The 26,148-nt window shown below is 39.8% G+C and overlaps 2 protein-coding genes across 2 annotated transcripts in view; one reads left to right on the top strand and one right to left on the bottom strand.

The window, feature by feature from the left end:
- Positions 1-22,425, top strand: part of LIMS2 (LIM and senescent cell antigen-like domains 2) — a 23,815-nt gene extending 1,390 nt beyond the window's left edge. Inside the window, exons 2-10 of the mRNA XM_009880356.1 lie at positions 6,777-6,936; positions 7,762-7,828; positions 8,151-8,271; positions 17,595-17,744; positions 18,643-18,793; positions 19,935-20,027; positions 20,896-20,944; positions 21,125-21,200; positions 21,997-22,425. Of these exons, the coding sequence (XP_009878658.1) occupies positions 6,777-6,936; positions 7,762-7,828; positions 8,151-8,271; positions 17,595-17,744; positions 18,643-18,793; positions 19,935-20,027; positions 20,896-20,944; positions 21,125-21,200; positions 21,997-22,144 (1,015 nt within the window). The 3' untranslated portion in view covers positions 22,145-22,425. The remainder of the gene's footprint in view (positions 1-6,776; positions 6,937-7,761; positions 7,829-8,150; positions 8,272-17,594; positions 17,745-18,642; positions 18,794-19,934; positions 20,028-20,895; positions 20,945-21,124; positions 21,201-21,996) is intronic.
- Positions 10,446-15,638, bottom strand: GPR17 (G protein-coupled receptor 17). The gene is made up of 2 exons (XM_009880345.1): positions 15,496-15,638; positions 10,446-11,517 (listed from the first exon to the last, which is right to left on the bottom strand). Exon 2 carries the CDS (start codon positions 11,478-11,480, stop codon positions 10,446-10,448), a length of 1,035 nt encoding a protein of 344 aa, XP_009878647.1. The 5' UTR covers positions 11,481-11,517; positions 15,496-15,638.
- Positions 22,426-26,148: the final 3,723 nt, after the last annotated feature.

Raw genomic sequence — 26,148 nt, 5'->3', positions numbered from 1 at the left:
GGGAGCTCGCTCTGAAGGTGAGCACAACTGGGGCTACAGGGGTATGGTGGTAGGTGGGAGAGCGCTCAGGAGAGAATACTGCGCTGTGTTGAAGGCTGTGTATGTATCTGCAGTGACACATGCACAGACCAAGGCAAACCATGCTTGCATGTAAACTATATGCTGGCAGAATTTTGAATAAGACCAGGTGGGTTCAGAAGAAATAATTTTTGCAGCTGGCAGAGTGACTTAGGGGGAAAATGTCTAGATAGGTAAACGGAATGCGTTTGTCGCATTGTAGTTCTTGAAGCAAAGTAAGCACAAAGCCACATATTTTGGTTTTACTCAGCATATGACAGTGCTGAAGATTGTAATCTGCTTGGGAATTTTGTCTCCTGAGTTATTTGTATTTTATCCACAGTTTTTGAGCTACGGATAATTTTTCCTCCTGCCTCCTGATAGGTCCTGATAATTTATGTCATTTCTTCATGCAAATGAAACTAATCCAATAGTGTTGCTGCTAGTTGATTATAATTGAACACATTTGGGAATGATCTGTTTTATCACTGCTGGTAAACAAACATCATAGTTTAGTTCCTTGGAGATAATGGAAGTGAAGAAGAGAAAGATTAAATGTGTATAAGAAGTTATTTATCAAATAGACATTGTGGATGAAGTGGTACATGCTTGATAGTAAAAGAGTTGTTTTCCTGTGTCGGGGCTATAACCTGTTTAAAACTCGTACGTTTCTTTATGTTGTTCATGTTTCCCTGGGCTGAGTGAACACTGCTAAATGTGTGTCTTTTTAAGTAATTGCTCATGGTTTACTGGAAAAAAGTGTTGCATTGTATTGAGAGGGACTACCAAGTACCCACGGCATAGGATTTTTTCCTGTGTGAATACCAATGGACTTTCATTGCTGCTGCTGGTCTCAAAGGTTTACCTGATGGTGATTTTCCCTGCAGGCCAACCCCATGGACATTGCAGTCTGTTCTCCGCGGGAGTGTGTGAAGGAGTGGAATTTTTTTTTAAGCACCTGGCTTCTACTAATAGCAAATTATTGTTGCTGGTAGGCCAAGGAGAGATGAGGAGCCATAAAGATTTTTTTCCATCTTGTGACCTAAAGTTGCATTTGTATGTTTTTCTTAATTTGGGTTATCCCTGTGTAGTAAATAAGAACAAAAAATGTTTATTATTTCGGGAGACTGAGGGTTGCACGGTCGAGGAAGATATGCTGAGAGAAACACTACTAATTTCTCATTTAGCCAGCTGAAAAAATATTTAAATAGGGAATGAACTGAAAATTCAATGCAAGCAGAAGAAGAAATGTTGAAAATGTTAATCTATGCACTTAGTTTTATCAAATACACAACAAATCATACATTGAACAAAAAGGATTTTTTTTTCCCTCCAACATTTTATGGCAAGTTTAATAATAACCTTAAAGAAGTTAAATCAGTTTAGGAAAGTTGTCCAGATAAAAGTCAATTGCAGTGAAGAGATTTTGGAAGAATGATGAGGGTAGTTGAGGGCTGTTTTTCAGCAGAAGTTCATGAACTGAAACCCTTCCTCTTTCTTTTGTCTTTATATTAGTCATTATCTCTGAAATGAATCATAAAGTCTGGTATTGTCCTCGCAAATATTTTTTGGTTTTGTCTTTGTCCGCATTAAAGACTTAGAGCCACAAATCCTCAGCCATGCTATGGGGATGGGAAGAAGCCCCTCTGCTGGAGTGCTCTGAATTTTATCTTAGCTACTGGTATCTATGATACACACAAGTGGTGATAGCTTTCTAGGTTTTTGGCTTTTCACTATCCTAGGCATCTGTGTGTGTATACGTACTAGAAATGACTACGTAAATGTTATCATATTGTGATATCTTCATACACTAGTTTCTAGCAGTAGACCAGAACGAGCGGAGAATAGCTTTCTAGGATTCCCTAGCATAGGAACGGTGCCAGTCTGCTGAGGTTTGGACGATGCCCTGGGCTCTTGTATTTTGAAATGTTGTATTTTTCTTTGTGTAGTATCTGTCAGGGTTTTGGTCATCTCTGTGTTAAAGTCATTCTTCATTCAGCATTGTGATGAAGGTGAACTCTCTTTGACACTAAAACCAAAAAGCTTTCAAGACCAATCAAAGAAAACTGATTTTTTTTTTTTTTTTGGACCGGGCTTTTCTGACAGAAGCACTTCTTGCGACTGCAGTGCCTTTCTTGAACCTGATAGAGCCTGAGACTGTTTGTCTGTTCTCCTGGTTGTGTGTAGTTGTCTGCTTCATTTTGTCTTGCATCCATGTTTAAGATACTGAATTCTACTGATGCGAAGGCTGGAGCTTCTGTTCTACTCTCTTAGCAGTGCAAGTATTAGATTTTTTTTTTTCCCTCAGCCTGTCACCAGTGCTACATTCCTGTGGACAAATGTTTGTAAAGGGAAGTAACAGTATAGAAGCTGTAGCATTTTAGCCAGCTTTCTTGGTATTGAAGTCCAGCCCCCCCCCTTTTTTTTTTTTCTGTAGTAATATGGGCCAAATTTCCTGAATCTGTATGAGAATCTGGTAAAAAAATATGACATATTCTAGCCAAAATAGATATGAAACCACTGGTTTTGGAAGATAGGTCCATATTGACTTCAATGATATAAGATGGTGAAATGCTTTCAAATCTTTCTGTCACACCTGTTCCAGTGGCACAGAACAGGGCTCCCAGTTAACTTCCACTTCTTTTTTTTCTGTTTGAGAGCAATGCTGATACTTTATAGTAAATATTTACAAAAAGTCAAAGCATGAGAAACCCACATCTAATTATAATGGTAAATAACTAATTTCTGTAACTTAGGAACTTTGACAAAGGTAATTTGTTAAAGATAAAAGACATAATGGTGAAAGATTGGAAAAAGCATTGTTTGAGCACTGGTAAGTTTTGGGTTTGCACAGGACAGGATAACTTCAGGATGTTGGAGCGGCTCATGTTTTAATAGCTTTTCCTGTCTTTGTGTCACCAGCTTATTGTTAAAACAGAGGAAGAGTCTGTATTTTACTGAATTGCAAAAAATCAGTGAGCAGAATACAAGAAGCACTCCATGTTGGGGACTGTCCTTTGTGGGAAGGATTCAGATCTAAATACCTTACAATTGACACAGCAAATCAAACTTTCGCGGTCATTCTTGGCACCGCCATCAAAAGGGTGGTTTTGGTGTTGCTCTTCCTCTCCCCATGCTGCTGGCAGAAGTGTTTTTGCAGCAGTGTAGTAAACTGAGTTATAAAACTGCTCTGAATTAGAACTGTGTCGTCCCCCCCCCCGCTTCCAGCCTTGGTTATTTTTTACCTTGAGCTAGTTAATAAGTTTTGCACAAGGAGGAGGGCACGCAGGGGGGTGTAGCTGAGGGAGATTAAGAAACTGGCATACGTGAAACTAAAACTTCGGAATAAATTCAAAGTCATACATTTAGGGCAATGCCGAAGTTGCAATTTTTAGCTTGAGTGTAAAAGAATAAAACATCTTAAGTAAAAACGGGTGCAAAGTAATGAATGAAAAGAGAGCAGAGAAGTAAAACTCGGGCTACGATTATCAAAGAGCCGCAGCTGCTCGTTTGTATTGCAGGAGACACAATGGTCAGGAGCTGATGTGTGATTTAGTTGTCTCCTGTATGACTCTCCCCAAGAAATCTCAACTGGGTTATAGTTGAGGCAAAGCACTGTGTTGTTTTGTGTACAGGTTCTTTTATTTTATTTTTTGCTGGACTGATAGTTTCCCTCATGTATGAGTAACAAGTCACAATCACTAGCTCATTTGCGCTATGGCATTTCTTGGACAGCTCAGGCTATATCATGATCATCTTTCTTATGCCTTTAAGGAAATCGTTTCAGCATCAACCAATTTCTTGTAGCTCAGACATTTTGAAATTTTTTTAATGTTTTCAATTTCCAAGTCTTTGAAGTGTTTGTTCTGTACTGATTTGCAAAATCATTAGTGATATTTCGCTGCATGTCATATGCTGTTGTTAAAACAGTATTGGAATATCTTGAGCAAAAGTGCATAGCCAGGAGTTGGACCTTTTGCATCATCATGCATCAGCAGCATGGTAAATAAACTCTTTGGACTCTTGATATTCTGTTGTTTTTGCAAATGAATGAGGTAAATTAATTTTTGAGAGTTAAAAATTAAATCCAAAGTTGTACTTCATGCTAAGAGAAGACAGTGAGAACACAGAACAATACTGTGTTTGACTTTCACTAGGAATTTCAATTTCTTAGTAGATTTTATATTGTTTAGAAGTTGGGGTTTACTGTGGGGTTACTCTGTCTTGACAGCCCTCAAATGCTGGTTTCAGAACGGAGGCTCCCGAAAGCCTTATTCTTATGAGTGATTCCCTATGTCTTCATTATCTTTCTTGCCAACTCAGCCATGGGACTTGTGTCAGAATCTCTCCCGGGATAAGTATATTCAATAGCGTTTGGTGTGAACTGTGACACTTGTGAACTTGCGCTGTGTTTCATACCGGACCATGGCTGTGCAGATTGCAGGCTGTAATTGTTGGGTACTGCCATTGGCTAGGTGGCAGCTCTGTTCTTGCAGAGTTCACCCAGCAGGTAGTCAGTAGTGGCAGTGATGGGTACTGTTCCTTCCCTAGAGTGCTGTTAAAGTCCATTTGGAGAAAGAAAAATAAGATCAGGCTTTTTAAAATGTTGATTTCGTGTTTATAAAGCAAAAAACCCAACCTTACATAGTGCATTGTTGCTAGTGTGTAGGGTGTGATACTCGCTGTTGTGTAGGAAACAATGAGACTCGCTGGAACGCTGTTTTGCCTGATGTTGACATGAGGCTTTCTTAACCATGGCTGTTGTCTAGCTCACGTCTTGGAATTCAGGCATCAATTTTTTCAAAAGGGAAAAGATTCTTGATGGGGAGATTATATTTTCAAGTCCTGGTAAACATTTGCATGATGTAACGGAAAGAGTTTCTAAGCCAATTAGGTCTGTCTCAGCTTTGCTGCAAACACTGATGTTTTTCTGTTGACCTATTCCTTTGGTACTCTGTTAGGATAAAAATGTTTCTTTAACCTATGTTCTATAGTTTATGAAATTACAGGATTTCCTGCTTGTCCATAATTCCGGTCCATGTCTGTTTTTTAAAGCTCCTTCGTACTGCAATAAGGAAACAAGTTGTAACAAATTTCTGCTAAATCAGTACTGCATTCTTGAAATTATTACCATCTCTCTTGGTCTTTGCCACCCTTGGAATTGCGGTGGCAGAAAGAAAGTATATTTTTACTGAGCGGTCACTCCAGGTCACAGTGCAGGATGTTTCTACAGGCTGCAGATGTGCTACATTTGGCTGAGCTGAGCCAGCTGAAGCACAGGGCTGGTTTTGTTGCCTCAGGAGTATGAGACTGCTGCCTGCACTGCTGCCTGCACTGCTGCCTGCTCGTTCTAGTTGCGCTCAGAGCACAAAGCCCTGGAATATAAACAGTGCTGTGTTTTTGTAGGGGTGTCTCTGACCAGAGCAATGAGAATTTTCTGCTATTGGAACATGCTTATTGAATTACTGTTCTCTGTGAAGAGGTGTGGAAAGTACCATGTCAGGTTGTAGAATAACATTAATGATGGAAATGCAGTTCAAGGTAGCTTTGACTGTAAAAAGAAAGAAAGAAAAAAATTAAACCAAGTCATCTTTCATTTTATGTGTATGTTATGTGCTTCAGGAAAACTACTACACAAATATTTCAGCGATTTTTAACATGCTGGAAATGTTTTATACTCCCACCTATGAAACTGCTATCTTTCCAAACATAGAATTCAGAAGGTGCCCAGAAGGCATAAAATAGTTTTTCTATATCTAAAAGTGTAACAATATTGAATTTTTATATTATTGGATAGTCGGGTGGTTAAAAGAAAGATCTCATTCCAACAAGAAACTGAGAGTCTTTCCTAATAATTTTTTCCTCCCTGTTTGGACATGTGATATACGATTTAAAAACTGCATTCTGTTAGTATGTAGGGAACTTTGATTACTGTGATGGCAAGCGTGAAAATTTTGTGAAAGAGGTTAGAGTCGTTCCACATTTTAGGGGAGACAGAGGAAACATCCTTAACATGCTTTGCAAGCGTGGCTTTGGGGTTTTTTTAGCCTCACTTTCTGAGGAAATGAAGCTGATGTATTTGCCAAGCCAGCCAGAGAGACTTCTCTCTTCCCATACCTTTTTAACAGTTTGATAGTTTCAACTAGTTTGTTAGGAAGACAACACAATTGTTTTCCAATGCATCTTATGCATTTATTTTCCAATGAATCTTGTGCACGTAAGGTGCTGGGTAGAGGGGGAAATGCCCTGTTAATTCCTACAGTGAAGGGGAGACTGCAGTGGGATATCAGTGCTTATTACACATCAGAAAATCCCTGGACGTGCACATCCTGAGACCAGAAAGCTCAAGAAGTCAAACTCATTGTGTTTGCTGCTCTCTGAACTACTGGTTTGCTTAAATTGTGGATATTTTGTGTGAGCTGTTACCAGGATGACATAATGGGGTGAAAGGCTGGTGAAGCAGCCAAAAGTGAGCAATAGGTAAGTCTGCTACATGAGCTCATTCTGCCACGTGTGAGTTGCAAGAACATTATTTCTAGCTGATGTCAGTGCTGAATTGACTCATTGGTCTTTTTGGTTTGGTTTTGGTTTGTTTTTTTTTCTTCATGTAAAAGGGAGTTTAAAGCAGTGGAAATACTGTGTTCATAGATGATGGGGAAACTTGGTTGGTGTGATTGGCTGTGACATTGCTCATGTTCTTACTCTTGTCTTTATTCCAGTAATATGTCTGATGCTCTTGCAAATGCAGTATGTGAACGCTGCCAGACTCGATTTGATCCTGCGGAGAGGATTGTGAACAGCAATGGGGAGCTCTATCATGAAAACTGCTTTGTCTGTGCTCAGTGTTTTCGTCAGTTCCCAGATGGACTTTTTTATGAGGTGAGGTCTCATACCGTGTGCAAGAGAATAGGAATAGCTCCATTAAAATGGAAAGAATTAGGTGAAAATTCTGGCAGAAATATGAATTTCCATCTTTCTTGCATATTTAATTTCTTAGCCCTAAACCTTTGTTGCTATTTTTTGGTGGGCTTCTGACTTAATTTCCTTTTTTTTTTCTTCTCACATGCTCCTTCCTATGTATCAGTAACAACAAAAACTGTGTGCTCTTTGGGTAAGAGGCATTTCAAAAAGAAAATAGAAAATGTTTCTTAATATTTTGTGAGACATAAGTGCATTTTTGTCTTTATTTTTAGACATTTTGTACCAAACTTTTCTAATTGGACAACTGAAATTGGCGAACCCATTAATATTTTGAAATATTTTTACAGATTATGTGCGAACACATATTTTTAATAACATATTATTTTAAACATGCTGCATTCTTAATTTACTGTGAGTTTTAGCCTTATACAGGAGGAGTAGTTCTGAATTACATGAGTAAAAAAAACTAAAGGAAAAATAAAATTAAAGCCATCTATAGGAAAAGGGCTTTGGATACTTCACGATTTTTACTGTCTTGTAGCAGCATTGCTATTAATTAAACTGTTTGCTACACAAAGTCACCATGAGGCTGAAGCCGTTTCTGGATATTTCTTTAAGAAAAGTCCTTAGGTGTTTAAAAACGGGTGAGGCGGAAGCTAGAACTGGAAAACTTGACTGACCTTGACTAATTGGTCATTTCAATGGAAAATCATGCTGAACTATCAGGACTTAAGAGTTGTTCAGTTATTCATGAGGGCTCCTTCTCTCTTATTTTGTTCACAGTTTGAAGGTCGGAAGTACTGTGAGCATGACTTCCAGATGCTGTTTGCTCCTTGCTGCGGGGAATGTGGTAAGATGTGGTGCATGTCAGCACTGTGGGGTAACAGCTACAGGGCTGTGCAACCCTTCCACCATTGCAGTGACATCCAGCCCTGGGCTGAGATTGTTGGAAGTCGTTTCAAGAAGCCAGAGCTCGGGGGGGGGGAACAAAGCATGATACCAGCAGTGATTTGGGGTATCCTGGTTGTGGGAATAATTGTGGGTTTTTTCAAAGTTAGGCTGTAATAGTTCTTGTGGAATTAAAGTGTAAGGATTATGAAGGGAGTAGACTTTTGATAAGGCTGTTTTCTGCATGCAAGAATGCATGTCAAGGTGTTGCTTTCCTTTTGCAGGTGAGTTCATTATTGGGCGTGTTATCAAGGCAATGAACAATAACTGGCATCCAGAATGTTTCCGCTGTGAGCTCTGCGATGTAGCACTTGCCGACCTGGGTTTTGTGAAGAATGCTGGCAGGTAAAGTAGAGCAGGAGCTCTGAAAGTTTTATCAGTATGTTCTTGATACAGTAGTGAGATGTTGAGAGTGGTCAGTTACTTGCACACTGAGAGGTAAAGCTTGAAAAAGTACAGAAGAAGCTTTAACGAGTAGCCTGTTAGGAGATGGGAAATGGAATGAAGAACAATGTTCTTCATCCAATGAAACATGTAGAAAGCAGAAACGCAAATTTGAGTAGCTAGTGGATGGGTTCTGGAAAAGAAAGGGATTTTAGGCAAAAGGCTGAATAGCATGTGAGAAAAAGGGATTATGTGATCCTGGGCAGCCTATTTATCAAGTGAGCTGCTGAGGAGGAAGTCAAGATACAGCAAAAGGCCAAGCGAATAACACAAGGATTACAGCAAAGCCTGTTCAGCATGTGATTCTCCTGGTTTTTGGAAATCATTCATTTTGTACACAGAAATATAAAAATGAGTCCTAAAGGTTGATTAATGCATTTAATTAAGAAGTAAGAAATAAAAACATAAAAGGGCACTTGTAGAAAAGCTTACCATTATAAGAAAATAGAACAATCGAGCAGCTAGCAGACAGTGTTGCACAATTCATAGTTAATTTCAGGCTTTCGTATGTCTTGAGCAAAACCTAGTAGTTTCCTAGAGTTTATATTCTTGCTAACTAAATGGTGAAGAAACGAAGGAAAGATTGTATACTTGTACCCTGTCCAGCAGGGAGTCCTCTCAGCTGCCTCTTCTCTTCCATCCTGCATGCAACTTCTGTGCTTTCGTTTTTGGAACCGGGCATAACTGATTTTCTTTTGACACCTAAGCTTGTTAGAATGGACTGTTGTGATCGCACCTAGGGTGTTTTGGGAAAGCAGTCAGGATTGAAGCAGTTCAAGCAATATAAAGTATGTTTGATTTCATAATTTGTGGACCAAATCTAAAATGCTCATTCCCAAAAGCATAGGAAAGGGATCTGCATGTGTATGTATCTGTACTTAAAAAACACAATTCACCTGTCACATGATTTCCTATAATATTTATCTCCGTAACATAGAAGCTGTCTTCTGGTAAATATTGTTGGAAACTCTTGGGTTCTTTTTCTTGCTTTTCATTCTACCTGGTCTTCCCTAGTCTGCCTGTCATTTCCAGACATTTTCCACTGAATGCAATTTGTATCAGTGAGGATAGTTAAGATAATCCCTACTTTATCCATAGTGAAGGAATAGTCTTGCTAGATAAGTCACAAAAAATAATGGTAAAACACCTCAAAGATAGGAATCCCTTCTGGACAAAGTAGACCTCACTTCTTCATGTGCTTACTTTTCTTCACTTTTGCCATTTGGGTTCATATTTTTATGATTCAGTATGTAGTAAAGATGAATTCTATATTCCTAAACAGCCCTTTTCCATTCTTTAGTTTGAGGGTTATCAGGATATCTGACATTTTACAGGGAAGTATGTAAAAGATGCAGTGTAGTAAATGTTGTCCAACCTCTGTCTGCAGCTTTGAGACAATGGCAGAGGGCAGATAGAAAAGGTAGTGTGAAACTTAGTGCTCATCTCCCGCTCTGAATACTGGAAAGAAGTAAAAAAAAATTAAGCGCTATCTTAATTCCAGTCCACATTCACATTGGCTGCATTGCAGCATTTTCGTCTTTTTTTCTTGCCCCTATTTAGTATCAATTTTCTGTCTACTGTGTATAAACGCTTTAGATTCAGAGACTTGAACAAAATGTGCAAGCATGCTGTCTTTTCATCAGGCAGGTCTGTCTCAGGAGTGGATCTCTACTGCTGGCACAATATAAAATTTTAAAGTAGACTGTGTGCACTGTGCAGAGGAAGTGTCCTCTGCTTTGGGAGTTAAGTTCTTCTTTGTTGTTTTTTTTTAAAAAAATAAAAAGGCTGTTTAATAGCCTCTTTGCTCCCTTCCCTATTCCTAAGTGTTCAGCCCACAGTTTCACATCTTGGAAATCTGTAGAACTGTACTTCTGTTTGCAGTTTCAGTTGGACAAGAACATGTGATCTCTCTTGTCAGAGGGGTTCTTGCTAATTGCAGTCCCATAACAATAACAGAACTTCCCTCCTCAAGATGAGTTGAACTCTGGGTGGACTATCTCACTGCGCATCTCTGCTCTCAGCTGACTTTGGTGGAATAGAGCGTTCTTAAATTGAAGCAGTGACAAAAGTCACGTTCACAGTTCAGATTTAGCACTTAGTGAGCTTTCATTTGTCTTACCCTCATATGTTTGTGGCAACGTTACAGTCTTTTTAACACAAAACAGATTGCACAAAGCCTCACGGAATTTCTCAGCTACAAAAAAATACATGACTGGGTCAAAGGCACCATTTAGACTCGTGAGGCAGGAAGTGATGCGGTTACTGAGGGCTAGAATACGCTGTGTTTCACAGGAAGTTTTGGTCCCATTGTAATGTAGAATATAAATGTAACGATTGACATGATAAGGTACAAAGCAAATGAGAAAGATCATCAGGACCATAATGATCATTTTGATAGCTTTTTCCTTCAGGTGTTTCTCAACTCTGTTCCCACTCTTCAGGCTTCGGATGATTAATAAGTAGCAAGTCACTGTAGTAACAAATGGGAAGGTGAACGCCACTGCTAAGGACACGAGGGCGTGACGTGATGCCTTTTCTCTGTAGAGCTGCAGGCAGACGGTTGTGTTTTTCATCTCGACTGTCTGCACGCTGAGCAGCAGAGGTGCCATTGCAACCCCAACTATAACCCATAGAAAGGCACACGCCAAATGGGCATAAAGGGACCTGCGGAGCTTGATGGACTTCACAGGGTGCACGATGGCTAGGAAACGGTCAACGCTGATGCACATGAGGAAGTAGATACTGGCATACATGTTGAGGTAAAAAAGGAAGCCGGTGAGTCTGCATGGGATCTCACCAAATGGCCAATGATTACCAGAAAAATGGTACACTAGCCGGGTGGGAAGTACCAGCACAAAGGACAGGTCAGCCACAGCAAGATGCATCAGGAAAATGTTGGCAGGTGTCCCTGACTTTTGGTCCCGGATGAACAGCCAAAGAGCCAGGGCATTGCCAACAAAAGCCAGGATGAAGTCCAGGAAGTAGAAGGTGGCAAAAAGGATGTTCTCGAGGTGTGTCTCTTTGCCACATTGCTCTGATGTTTCCAAATAGAAATTTGATTGATTTGAGCAATTGAAGAGGAGGCTTGAGGGGTCTGCTGGGCCATTCATTTTTTACCGCAGTTTTGAAGAAAAAATACCCAAAAACCTGAAAGAATTGAGACAGTATATTACAAAAGAGCCTGGTTTTGTGAAGAAAAAACCAGAAAACCCGCCCACAAAACCACACATGGAAATTAGTGATATCTCCTGTTTGCTAATATTGGTGTTTAATACGACAGGTCAGTCTGAGTTTAAACCCTTATATATTCTAGCTTAGAATATCTGTCGTGTTCCTAGAAGAGGCGGAAGACAGGTCAGGTATTGCTGTTATTAAAAAAACCACAGGGTTCCTGAAAATATTTGAGAATTATTTTAGTCTGAAGTCCTGTATTTAAGGCAAGAACATCTAGTTCCAATATTGGAGGAAACTTTTCAGATGGATAGCAGCATCTCATTTGAGCAGCAAAAAGCACTGAATTGACTCAGAAAAGATTATTAGTATTAGACCATGCTGCCAGTTACTTGTCAAAGTGTCATCCTTCCCTGCAGCTTTCTTCTCCCAGCATAACTCTCTCTATTCTTCCCTCGAAAGCCGCGGCCTTTTCCAAGTAAAACTGAGCTTAGTAAAACTGAGCTTAGTCTCAAGCTAAGAGAGCTTGCCAGTCTCTCTGTTGTCTTCAGGGCCCTGAACATCATCAACAACAAGTGATAAGATTTTCTGGGCGCCTGCCCGTGGCTTTTTATACATTTCTCGTCTGTGCATATAGGTGGTAGGGAAATGCAGGCACTCTGAGTTTCCAGCATTATCTCTGTTTCTTGGATTCCTCAGAGGTGTTACAGTATGTGCAGGAGTACCTCCATTGTGCTCACCATTGCATTTGGTACTGATTGACCATTTCCCCATAATACTCAGTACATCTTTAAATACATCCATTTTCCTCTACTGAGATTAAAATTTTAAGATGGTTGCTGACATCATTAGACAAAATCTTTACTCTCGAGCAGAAGCTATGCTATATGCTGAAATTTTACATCATTAGACAGTTGATCCAAGGCATTATGCAATGCATCTGGCTTCCCAGCAGAACTGGTTATTCAGATGTCTAAAAATATTGGTGGCTAATTGAGAAATTGAAATGGGAGTAGGAACAGACCGATATATTGGAAAAGGTAAACAAAATTCCAAGGTAATTACCATCTTTTGTTTGTCTGCTGTCACTTTCAGGGGGACAGAAAACTACAATAGCTAGAGAATAGTATGCTGGACCACTTCTGTTTAGTTCACAGTTGAAGAGATGAAAGTCAACGCAAGGGAGACTGAATGAAATTCAGAAACTGAAATTTCTTCATATGGCCACAGAGGGGCCACCTTACTCCATCCATTGCCTAGATACCCTGCATGTTTATGGCACAAAAGAGACTCTAAATTTGAGTGTATAGGTACTTGCTGCCTACTGCCAGCTGCGTCCTTCTTTGTAGTCCTAGAGACCTTTGGGCAACAAATTATTAGCTTGGTATTACTAGAAGTGCATGTGCAAGGAAGACTATACAGCTCTATTTTTTCAAGGGAGATTTTATCTATAAAAATACTTGTGAAATCTTGCTTTCATGTACAAAAGGAAAATTCCCTGTTGCAGTTTTCCTTGTGAATTTCCCGGGTTTGCAGAGGAGCCTGCATTTTTTGTTTCTAGTGTTTATTTGTCCCTTACAGAGTAAAACCTGCAAGTATTTTGAAGTTTGTGTGTGATAGTAATGTTGAATGCTCAAACACTTGTCCTCCCTGGACTGAATTAGTTTAAATATGTATTTTTCTATTGCATACCAAAGGAGAAATATGTTGAGACCATGCCTTTTTACTGGCTGCTAATTTACAATGGTACCTGTCACCTGTTGTTCTGGCTATGTAGCCTTTTTTTGTGTCAGGCACTTTGTTTAAATATGCTTTTCATCTTCAAAAAATGTAATCAGGTGACCTTTATAAACTCACGTGTCAGTGATCAGATGGTCTGATGGCTAAGCATTGCTCTATATGTGGTTGTGACATCACTGAGAAAGCAGTAAATACTGGCTTGGACCTGGATTGTCTTACGGAACAGCAGGGATGTTTCTTGTCTTAATGGTAATGATTTAAATCAGTTCAGGAAATGAAGAAGTGAGCAGACATTTTCCCTGTTTACAAGTTAAATACTAGGGATTTAGCGGCACGATACATTGAACTAATTCTGTTTGAGCTGATTTCCTAAGGAGGATCCTTGGGATTCAGATTCAGCTGAGTGTCAGTGTCAGACTTGGAATAGCCAGGACTTAAAAGTGGAGAGTTTTGTCCTCACTGGTGGCAGCATTGAGTCTGCCATTGATTTCTATCTGGACCTGCTTTCACTGCAAAATACTGTGGGGTGAGGTAGAAAGGAGAATGTCAGATGTATCTGGAAGCCCAGTATGTCAGTGTCAGGAAGGGAGAGGCTTAGAACGAATGGTAAAATTGAAATAGGTTCAGTCTTTTCAAATGAGTGCCTTCATAGGAGGGCTGTGGTTACCTAATTTACTTTTTAGAGCAAGGTGAAGGGAGGTATTTTTTCATTGCCTGGTCAGAAATCATAGAAAAGGGGAGCGAGTCTCTTTCTAATTTTGCTTAGGTTTTAAATTAGAAAGGAATTTGAATTAAGTTTTTTATTTTTTTAACACTCCTGTTTATTGATGTGAAAATTGTGGTGCAGCACTTGAGTAGGCTAGGAAAAAAGTTGACACATCCCTAGAATTAATTATTAAACTTATGTTTAGAATTTGTATGTTTTCTACAAGATGCTACAACTTTATAAAAGTAATAGTTCTTTGACAACGTGTTCTGTAGACAGTGTGGAAAGCCCTTTGCTGTTATTTACGGCTCCACTTCTATTTTGCCTGGTTTTATCCTATCAGTTTAAAATAAATGTGTTTAGTTTTTAGGTTTTTCTTTCTTTTTGTTTGTTATGCTTACAAAAAAGCACTCAAAAGTCCTAGAAAGCTTGTTGTACTAGTCTGTATGAGTGCTAAGAGCAAACTAGAAACCTTCCCAAATGACCTAGAATGTGTAGTTTGTGCTAAGCTATGTGGTGCAGGAGGCTTTGACTCCACAGACAGAAAACTCCTTTAGGAGTCTGGCTCATTGTCCAGTAATTTCCGCTTGGATTGCACTCTTGGTGTTGTGCGAATATTTAGTGATTTACGTATTGCTAAACAGAGCACTATTCTGGAATGAGCCATTATCCCAGGCCTCCCAGGGCTGAGCTGTAATGGGGATGTCAATGCTTGTTTGAAATGCATGCACACTGACCGTATTTTATGCCCTGTTTCTCTTCTGCTCAGAAACAAGCAAGATATCAATCCACAAGGCTGTCAGTATAGACACAACCTGATTATTCTTTTAGCGGATGCTCTATTTATTGTTAGTGAAACAGTTAATAGACAGAAGAAATATTTAGCTCATCGTAAGTTAGTTACCTGGCTAATTTGGAGCTTTTGTTATAATGCCCACTGCAGATAGATTTGAACTATATGTTAGAGTTTGTAGTGGATATCAGAAATTCTTGTTCTTGCTCTCAGGTAGAGCAGTTCCTGGTTTGGGATTATTCTAGTTTGTGGGGTTTTATGTTAATTGTTTCAATGTCTTGAAATGGGAGTGTCTCCTCTCTTTCACTGAAAGTACTCTTCATTAGAAACAGTCCACTTTTGACTAAAATTATTCTTCTGAAAATCACTCCCTGCTGAGCCTCCCAACCTTCAGCAGAAATACTTGTTTCTTGTGAGCATCAAAGCAGTGTCAGAGAGCACTGGAAATACCATACAACTGTCAGTTTTCCTGGCACAAATGGATGTATGTTAAGTACAGAAGTTCGAAAACTTTTATGTTTTGGAGGAGCGATGTAAAGAAGAGTGAGGTAATTACTCTTTGAATTTCAAAAAATTCTGCCTGTTCTTAGTTTCAAGCATTTCCATTATATTCTTCTGCCTGTGTGTGTGTTTTTCCACCTCACTGACACCAGCTAAAACTAATTCCCTCGGGAAAGCTCCTTCGTTATTCTGCTAACAGAATTTTGTCTCTTACCTCTTTACAGTGCAGTCCTATGGGTGGAGTGTAGGGTCCTTTTTGGGAGAATCTCAAGGAACTCCTTCTGATGACAGCAAAATCAAATAGAAGCAGCAGCAGTGAAAACAACAAGATGATCCAAAAAGAGCACACAGATGCAGAGTTGCTGAGGGCGGAGAGGGGAGCCCCTCTATATAGAGTCCTTCTAGCTCTGATAGCGCATTATCAGCTCAGTCACACAACAGAGCAGGGGAGAGGACACCCCAGCACTGAAGAGCAGTCTTCATCCCAGCTGAGCTCTTGGCACTGGGGTTGCTGCTGCTGTTATAGATATGAATATATTGTATGAATATTCCAGTGTTCATGGTGCTTACTAAAGGCTGCTACTGAACTCCCAGCCGTGAACACAGACTTCTTGGAGTCCCCTGATTATTTTAGGAGGGTGGAGAGAAGCATTGTTTGGGGGAAGTCTGGTATTAATAGGCACAACAGGACATTTCAGAATGGGATAATTCCATAATGGTGCAAGTGGGGAGGGGGAGAGGGAGAGGGGCGGCTGCTATGGTAACAGCTTAGCCTGTCCAACACTTCCCTTTGCTTGCAATAGAGGAGGGTCTATGGGGTGGCAGAGAGGGTTTGTGAGTGGGGAAGGGTTGATAATGGTTTATCAGTGCAAATGGCTGAAGGCATCTTATTCAGCTGAATGAGAGGGGTCTCTTTCAGGACACTTGCTTCAGGGTCCCTGTGTCCTGCCCCGTATAATTACTCTGCATTTGACAGTGCCGAATAAAATTGATGCCTTTATGCTGAGATGAGCACAGCTGCATGTTTCCTTATAATGGGGTGCTGTCTGCTTTTTCTGGACTCCGTCTGGGCAGACAGTAGTTCCAGCCCTGGAGAGAGACACTTTCTGACAGGAGGACTCAGATCTGGAGAGAATAATGATACTTAACACTTAGCCAGGCGCCTGCCAGCTGAGGGTCATAAATGTTTGAGGTCTCACAACAACATCTGTGTTGTATTCTTATCCCCATTTTACAGATCTAAGGGTAAGTGAGTCATTACAGCAGAATTTTGGAAGGGGCCCTGCAAAGAACCCACTACTTCAACCATAAATCTACCCTTTCCATTTGAACTTTTCCTTTTGTCTGGTGTCTTTTGAGAATGACCTGTAAATCTCAGCAAGTGTTTCACATAGTGATATAGTGAAAGGAATTAAGCAGGCTTGTCTGTTTTGTGACAAAGAAACCCACAGAAGTAATTTCTCTGTCATTTTCGTTTTATCATAAGTTCTTCCCAGCCTGCAGCATTGCAGCTGGAGGGTTAGGTAATAGGCAAGTGAACTGAACAGCTTCTCCTCAGAGCTCCTAAATATTGGGCTAAAACTGGTGGCTTTCATCAGCCTTTACAGAAGTTTTTTTTATGCCTTTGCCCAGACTTTTCTATGAGAAATTTGGCTTATCTACCTGTTCAGGACTGTACTTGTAATATGTTCTAGAACATGTGATAGGAATACAGTTACATTTACCACATAAAATTACAAAATTGCATAGTTCTTTACTTTCTTTAACTTAGGACTAAAAGGAATTTGTGGACATAAGAGCCAGTATTCATTGGTCTCTTGTTTGCCCTAGCTATTGAAGACTAAGGAATCCAGCCATGGTAAAGGCATTCGAGCAATGTGCTTTGGTTTAATATCTTTTTATTCTCTCTCCTCGACTCCCTCCCAGTGCTCTAATGCCTCTGTTATGGCTGGATCCCATAGTTCATAATAGAGAGAGAGTGTTGCCACCTTTCCTTGACCACATCTCAAAAGAAGACTTCTAGAAGAACTGGAAAGGATACCCAGAAGAATGACAGGGTGATATCCATGATGGGATATAAATCAGTGAATGTTGGAGGAGTATTCTAAGGGGATACAACTCTGTGACTGCTCTATTCACATATTCTTTTCTGTGCAACTGGTTGAAAGACAGGATACTAAACTAAATTATGTTTAGTCTGACCTTGGAAGACACTTCTTCTGTTACATAAAGTACATCCTACAGCATGCACTGTATGTTATTTTAGGAGAAAGAATTTCTTAGTATTTTCTTTTCTTTACTTTGTTCAACCAGGCATCTATGCAGGCCATGCCATAACCGTGAAAAAGCTAAGGGACTGGGCAAGTACATCTGTCAGAAGTGCCACTTGATAATTGATGAGCAGCCTCTGATGTTTAGGAATGATTCCTACCATCCGGATCACTTCAACTGCACCCACTGTGGGTATGTTCTCATATTCTAAACTCTGACAAAAGAGGAGAGAAACAAACAGTACAGTCAGCAGTTCAGTCCTTTCCAAGGATTAAACTTTGCTGCCTTCACATCGTTGAAGAAACAGAAATGGTGTGAGGAGAAATCCAAAGAAATCTGGAAAGCCTATAGGAACTTCAGTTTTATTTTGCCTAAACTCGAATTACTTTAGTTTTATCTTAAACTTGAATGACACTGTTTTATACTGAAAGCAAAAATAGTTCCTGAGTATGAACTTAGCTGAAAGGCTGTGTGCAGATTACAATAATAGTGTTGTCCAAAGATAGCTGTTGCCAGGCTATTCAAAATGGTTTCACTTTGCATTCCTAGATAGAAAAAAAAAAGACTTTGTGAGCTGTGTCAGTCTTCTGGCACAGTCCATTACCATGCTCATACCTGTCTGACCAGAGTTACCATGAAGGCACTGTAATAGGAGCACAGACTGCCCTAGAACAGGTAACAGTGCTGATAGGTAAAGTAAATTCTCAGTAAAGTAAAGTCTCAGTGCTGAGCACTACTAGGATGGTCCTTGTACCTGAGCTATCCCATTCAACGGTAGCTTGAGTCTTTGCATGACACTGCATTGTTCTGTGTAAGTGCATCTCATATTTCTGCCAGAGTATCCATGATAGTATATCATAATATACATGATATTCCATGTATGTTCTCTTGCCTGGCAAACTGAGAAAACATGTTTAGAAAGATGAGTTGGCAATTAATGTATTTCACTAGCTTAATTTAATGACTGCATTTGTAGCATGAATGTTGCCAAAGCATGTTAACTTTCAAGTTTGGTCTTCCAAAACTTCATCTCGGGCATTAAAGAGCTTCACTCGGTGTTCTTACTTCAGGGACATGTTTGTGTTTTCAGGAAGGAGCTGACTGCTGAGGCCCGGGAACTGAAGGGAGAACTGTATTGCCTGCCCTGCCACGACAAGATGGGAATCCCGATCTGCGGAGCCTGCCGCAGGCCCATTGAGGGGCGAGTGGTCAATGCTCTGGGAAAGCAATGGCATGTGGAGGTGAGGCCTCTCTGAACCTGAAACTTCCTTCAAGAGATATTTTGGAAGAGGTCTAGAGCTAGTTGGAAGCACATTTATGTGATCTGTAATATGTGAATTCAGACAAAAAACAGTTGCGTGTGTTTCAGGTTGTCTTCACATTATGTGAGCGAATAAGTACAGCAGGGTCATCGGGGTTGCCTAAGAAAGCCACACTTTCACAACAGTAGTGACTAAGTTTAAAATGCCCGAGTTGCATTGTAAAGACTCTTGGCAGAATATTGTTCACTGAACAGCATTTACTTACTAATAAAATACGTATTTACTATGATGTACTTAGATATATCCTCTCCAGCCCCAGTTAACAGGTTCATACAGTGTTAGAATTTGTAATGTAGGCAGAGCCAGTGCAATTCTTGCTTTCTAAGCCTTTTCAGCTCATTGTTTGTATAACTTTCAGCTGAGTTGTCACAGCTTGCTCTGAAGTTTTTTAGTGATTTATGGTTTTAGTGATTTAAGCCTCCTAGGGCTTGACCTGAGAGAGATGATACTGCTTATTTGAAGTGCATTCATACCAACCATGTTTTATGTTCCTGCTTCTCATCTGTGAAACAAGCAAGGTAATAGACTGCAAGTCTGTCGGTATAGACACAAGATTATTGCCCTTTCAGCAGGTCTTCTGCCTATCCTTAATACAATTCTTAATTACTACAGTAGACTAAATATTTCCTCTTTATTTCCTTTATGGAAGTGAAAGACTTCCATAAAGATTTTCCTGTCCAAGTTTCATTAAAATATTAAGGGGTAACAGTTTTAAATGGAGAGAGTAGGTTTAGATTAGATATTAGGAAGAAATTCTTTACTGTGAGGGTGGTGAGACACTGGCCCTGGTTGCCCAGAGAAGTTGTGGCTGCCCCATCCCTGGAGGTGTTCAAGGCCGGGTTGGATGGGGCTTTGAGCAACCTGGTCTAGTGGGAGATGTCCCTGCTCATGGCAGGGGGGTGGAATTAGGTGATCTTTAAGGTCCCTTCCAACTCCAACCATTCTATGATTCTATGATGAAGTGTCTTGTATTGAGCCATGATTTGTAGCCATGCATGTTTTTTCCTGGATATGGAAAAGTCACTTTGCCTGCCACCAAATGTCTTTTTTTCTTTTACAGCATTTTGTTTGTGCCAAATGTGAGAAGCCATTCTTGGGGCACCGACACTATGAGAAAAAAGGACTGGCTTATTGTGAAACTCACTATAACCAGGTAAATTCTGCCATCTATACTGGAGGTACTTGCTCTGATCGGCAAATGCTTTTTTGCATTTTACATGTGCAAAATCTGCATAGCTTTACAAAATTTGAGTTTGCAGGGGCAATGCAATATTAAGAAATCAGTGAGATTTAACAGAAAAAATAGTTTTTCTTGGTAGATGTGAAAAGTGATGCTGAGAACAGAATAGAAATGTCTTGGGGATATTGATTTTTCTTTGTGCCATTGACAGAAAAAACCACTGACCATGAGTTGTGATTAAAATGCTTGTAATTCTACTCCAAAACTATTTGTGTGCACTTATTCGATAATTACTAAGATAAATATTGTGCTGTCTAAAGCATAAGAAAAGTATATATCAAAAGCCAAGCAAAACCTATTTTTTTCTGTATGACTACTGAACAGCTATGAGTTTGATACTGTCTTCTGTCAGATAAATTAGTCTCTTTCTCTCCTAAGAGATAAGTGTTACTGTTTTGAAAGTAGCTCTAGGTTTTATTTTGATGTTTATAATTAAGCATCAGGAGATTTTTGTCTGCAGCGAGCATTATACTTTACTGATCCTCTTTTCTCCAAATTGCCACATGTACAGGACTTTAAGATCACATAACAGCAGTAGAGTGTGAGACATCAACAAAAAAGGTTTTGTAGTATTTAGTGTTATGAGATCCAAAGGAACATGGACTATTTGGCAAGTGTATGAGAAGTTATTCAGAAGATTTAAATTGGTATATTTGCGGGCTACTGCAATGTCTGGGAATTCTTTGATTGTTAGGATTTAATGTTCACACCAGCTGTGTAATTTGGGGAGCAAGAGTACTCAGTAACATGAGTTCCTGTTCTTATTTCTTTTGCTGTGCAGCTCTTTGGAGATGTCTGCTACAACTGCAGCCACGTGATAGAGGGAGATGGTAAGATTTGTTCTCTCCTTATTTTGGGTTGCTGTCCTTGTTCCATTTGTTAGTGCAGCTGTTGCAGTCCCACAGTTGCAAGGCACCAGTGTTTCTTTTCACATCTGGCCTCATTTGAATTTGGATACAAATCCGAATTCAAATAATCCAGCAGTTTCCTTTTATCTTGTGCTTTTGCAGTGGTATCAGCTCTTAACAAGGCCTGGTGTGTGAATTGCTTCTCCTGCTCCACCTGCAACATCAAGCTTACACTGAAGTAAGTCAGTGTTTATGTTTTGGACCATGTGAGACATTTGCCTCTAAGCAGGGAGGGCATCAGCCTGGGGGAGCCATGAGCCAGTGCCTCCCAGAGGGGCAAGAAACCTTTTCTCTGTGAGAGCAGGTGCTTATAATTCCACTGTTTTCAGAACTAAAAGGGATCTGGGACTCAGCATCCTCTGTAATTTATTTTCCTTCATTAATCTATTCTGTAAGAAGGTTGGGTAAGAGGAGAACTCATTCAGCAGTACAGAGGGAAGGCTCTAAGCTTCAAGTAGCTGACTGTCCTGAAATAACTGCAGCCTCCGTGTCTCTGTAATCTGTATGTTCCCCTCAATGACAGTCTTTGCAATTGCATAGATTATTTTGAAAGAAAATATTATGCTATTTACCTCAAATATGTAGAAGAGGGACAGAAAATAAAGCATGTTCAAACCCTTACCCTACTATGCTGGGTTGGCCCTGCTGGCCTAATGTATGAAGAAGCTCTAATTCATCACAAAGAGGCCCTTTGAAGTGACACTTCCATTCTATGATAACAACATTGTTATTCTAGACTGTTACATACAAATACATAGTAAAATCTCGGTCCTTGTTTAACTAGCAATACTAAAGACCCTAGTTCCCTAAGAACCCAATCTTTGTACTTATATAACCAGATGAGGAAGTGAGTTGTTTTATACATGCAGTAGAACGCAGACGCTAGCATTTACATAGATGCATGGAGACTTGATTTACTGAAGCATATAGTTTGCAAACACCATTTTAATAGCCTGCTGTTCTTTGTGTTAAAGGAATAAGTTTGTGGAGTTTGACATGAAGCCTGTATGCAAGAAGTGCTATGAGAAATTCCCTCTGGAGCTGAAGAAACGCCTTAAGAAGTTGTCAGAGCTGGCATCCAAGAAGGCACATCCCAAAGCTCTGGATTTAAACTCTGCTTAAACAGGTCTGTCAGTCTACTGACTGCAGTCTTACAGTCATAAGCTGCTGTTCACAGCAGCTGTTGATTACAGAGGCAATTAGTAAGGACAAGTGAAACCAAAGATACGTAGTACCTTCCCCTGCTTCTGGTAATGTAGCTTGCATCTTGACTATCCTTTTTCTCAAGCAATTGTCTGTTAACACTGGTGGAAAGAGGAATATAATTTCTGCTTGAGCAGTTTACAGGCTGGTTATTAATTTGTTAATAACAACTTATTCTGCCTTTGTGGAATTGTACACAGTCTTTCCTTCCTCAGTTGAACTATAGTTCTCTCTCCATTCCTCTATAGTCTAAGAAATTTGGAAACAGTGGTTGAGTGTAGGGGTGGAAGAAGTGTGTGGTTTTCTCTTTTTTAGTTAAAGTATAAAAATTTCTCTTCTTACACTGGGTGAAGACTTTTAAATTTTTTTTAATATGTAGGCAAATATTCGGAAAGCTGTCACTCTTTGCTACGTGCAAACTGTTCTGGTCTTTCTCCAGATTCCTACTGAGCATATATGGATGCTGTATGGTCCTTCTGGTTTGCAGGTTTATTGGCAAGGCCCAGGAACCGATAGTTACAGCATCTGCACTGCCCGCTTGTCTGGCTTAGGTCCAATGTTAAGACAGCTGATGAAATTTGTTTTGCTGCTTCCCTGTTCAGTACTACAGAGATTTCGATTGTTAATGCCATGTCAGCATCTTCAATTGGGCTCTCCCTAAGGTGGAGGTGGCTGTGGGAAATGAAATATTTTGTTTGAAACCAACACTATAATTTTCTCTGTTTGTTCTCTACTACTGCGTGGGTACTAGAGCTTCTAGTGGTCAACACAAAGCATGTCCTATCCACTGACATAACTGACATTTTTTGAGGCAGTGTGGCTGGAGCCTTGGTTATTCTTTTGCATGATGAAATCAAATTGATGATATGGTACCAATTTAAGCACTTCAGTTTACCTGTCCTTCTCACTTTATTAGAAAGATGAGTATGTGCTTGTTGGTCACGCTCCAGAAATCCCAATTACATGAAGGCTTTTCTAATATTTACAGTTCGTAGCAAATGTAATCTTATGCAGAAAAATCACAAGAAGTATTCTTCTTCAAATTTTCACCCAAATAAGAGTTTCCCATCACCCTTCTTCTGAAAACCTGAGTGTACTTAGACGACCTCAAACGTGAATCTATATATGTTAAGCATATAGTTCTGCTCTGTAGTTTTGCCTGTCACTGGTGAAGTTTCACTGATCCTACTGCCTCTGCTATCACAACCCAAGGTGCTGAGAAATTTACTGCTTTTGAACACTCTTGATATTTCTGCCAACAGCAGTGCTGTTCCTGAGTCCACCTGTGTGTTGTATAATCACAGTGGGCTTCTGAGACCTCTGGAGGTGTCCCCCTTAGTTTCTTGCGCAGAACTAAGCTAAGCAGCCTCAAAATCCCTCTCCATGAATTATTCGAGACTGTGCCTGCCCTTTTTGCAAGGTAAACAGGACAAAATGCACTGAAAGACTGCTATCCCTTGCATGATTTAAATCTTCCAAAAAGGGGCTAGTTTAGTAGGTCAGTTGAACACAGCAGTTGGGCCCAGGCACCACCCTGCAGTCCCGGGTGAATTAGCTATTGTATGTGTGAGCAGCAACTGGGTTGGGGCAATAATCTACCTTAAAATTGTCCTCACTGTCCTCACACTCTGCTCAGAATAGTTCTAAACAAGATAGCAGCTAAAGCATCAATAGCTGTTAACACACCTGCTGTACCTACTACCCGTAAAACTGGTAGGAAATCCCAGTTAACTGTGTGCAGATAATCCCGTGTGCAAGACCATCTCTTAGATCCTGGCTTTGCTAATTCAATTTCCGTCAGCTGTTTTGCTTTTTTGTTGCCATAACTTACCATAAACTTTTAACTGGGGTATGCTGCATCGGCTTTAACACTGCTGAGAGGATAGGCCTTAATTTTCGCAGAACTCTTCCATCCTCTTCTGACCAATATGCATTGTAGATTGCAGTAATAGTAGCTGCTTTTGTCACTGCTTTAGGATAACATGTGGCTAGTCACTGTTCTCTCACCAGCCTTTAAATGGTCTTTTAGTTAAGGGCACAAAGAGCAGCATGTCTTTTGGTGCAGTAGTATGTGGCCACTGCAAAGACCAGTCTTGTAAGCCTATTCTTTGGCATTTTTTTCACAGCATAAACCACAAGAACTACTGATCTAGGTGCAAATCAGTATGTTAGGCATTCTTCCCAGCAGAAAGCGTTCAAGTCTATTCCTATAATCTCCGTCACAGGTTATGTCTAATGCTAAATCTGAACAGCTGTGTATCTTCAGCCTCTTGGGAAGCTGGTGGAGCAATAGCCGCATAGCTACTGGTAAATATGGAAAGACTATGTAACTAGCAGGCGATAGGTAATATTCTTTCAGTGGCCACTCTCAAGTTCAGCAATGGAAAATGCATGTGTGTAGAGGTGAATGGAATTACTTTTGTCCTGCAAGTAGAGATTTAGTGTGTGCTCTCACGTTGTCTCATCCTAGAAATTCAGTAGACCTAGTAAGCTTCAGTGTTCAAAGGACAGTTGATATCATTCTCTTTGATAAGCTGTTAGGTTCTCTAGGGTTTGGATTCTGTCCTTATCTTCAGAGCATTTCCCAAAATTAGTCTGGGGAAAAAATCATCATAATGCCTGATCTCTATTATAGCAGAAGGTGATGTTCTATTAGTATCTCTTAAATTATTAATTTTTCACAATTATTTTTCTTATACTCCTGCTGCCCATAGCCTGCAATGTGCAGTGACAGTACTGACATACCTTTTATGAGACAGTGGAATTGAAGGAGTAGGAGAAATAAATATAAATAGTTTAATTAAATGCATCTTCTGCTACTTCGAGTCCACTTTTTAAAAACAAAGTAGAATATAATGCAGACTTATGAATTCCCCTTAGTGTGTTGATAGGCTGACAGGTTGTTTGCTTGTTGGTATTTTTTTAAATAAAGTCAAGGTCTCAGTCAGAAATAAGCTGCATGCTTTTTTCCATTGCTGTAGATAGACATGCTGGCCAAATTCATCCTAGGTATCACACCACTGGAGAGTGTAGATCTATATTAAGGTTGAACTTGGCTCAGAAGTCTACGCTTACTAAAAGCTGTTGTCTCATTATATACATTTATAGTTTACATTCATATTTATACATACTGAATTAAAATCACTAATATTCACTGAGTACACTTGAAAATGGTTTTGCTTTTAGAAACCACAGTATGTGGTTTCTTGTTTGTATTCAAAGGGTATCTTAATCACTTGCAATCTTTCTTTATGGGATCCTAATCTGCTCTCTAGGGTTTGCATCCTGGTCTTTATTTTTACAGCAATCTGTGCAACGTAGGCAAATACTGTTCAACTGTCTGTAGAGAGAGCTTCTAGGTGTTGCATGTTTTGTATTGGTTGATGTGATTGACATTTTTTTAAAAAGTGGTTGGATGGTGAAGGACTAGATTGCAGGCAAACATGTAATAAACACAGTTGTACTAGTCTGTAAAGCACCATTAAGTGCTGAGGATGGCATAGACTGAGTAAAAGAATTAGCAGCTACTTGCCTTGGTTCAGGCCTTGATGAGCAGTGTGGATTCTGCACTGTGTGGAGCTCTCGATTTATCACACATTGCTTTTGCTGTCTAACTGAAACATGTGATTGTGGATTGAAATGTTGTGATACTGTACCTTTTTATGTTCCTTTAATAAAGTTAACTGTAATACATTTTAAATCTTCACATAAAAAACAAAGGTAAAAAAGTTGTATATTGTACAGCAAAAAAACCCATGATTGCATTTGCAATGCTGAGCCAGAGAGCATTATCCACTCTGAGGAACTCTGGGGATTGCCCAAATCTGATGCACTGTTGTGGTGAATTCACATTTTGGATCTGTGCTGCTCCTATGGTGATGTGTTGGTTGATGAGGATGTGCAGAAAGGCGGTATCATCCTTT

This window comes from Charadrius vociferus, unplaced genomic scaffold (genome assembly GCF_000708025.1).
Source record: "Charadrius vociferus isolate BGI_N301 unplaced genomic scaffold, ASM70802v2 scaffold270, whole genome shotgun sequence".
Lineage (NCBI taxonomy): Eukaryota > Metazoa > Chordata > Aves > Charadriiformes > Charadriidae > Charadrius > Charadrius vociferus.
The sequence above is the reverse complement of the archived record's forward strand: the minus strand, read 5'-3'. Positions and strand labels throughout refer to the sequence as shown.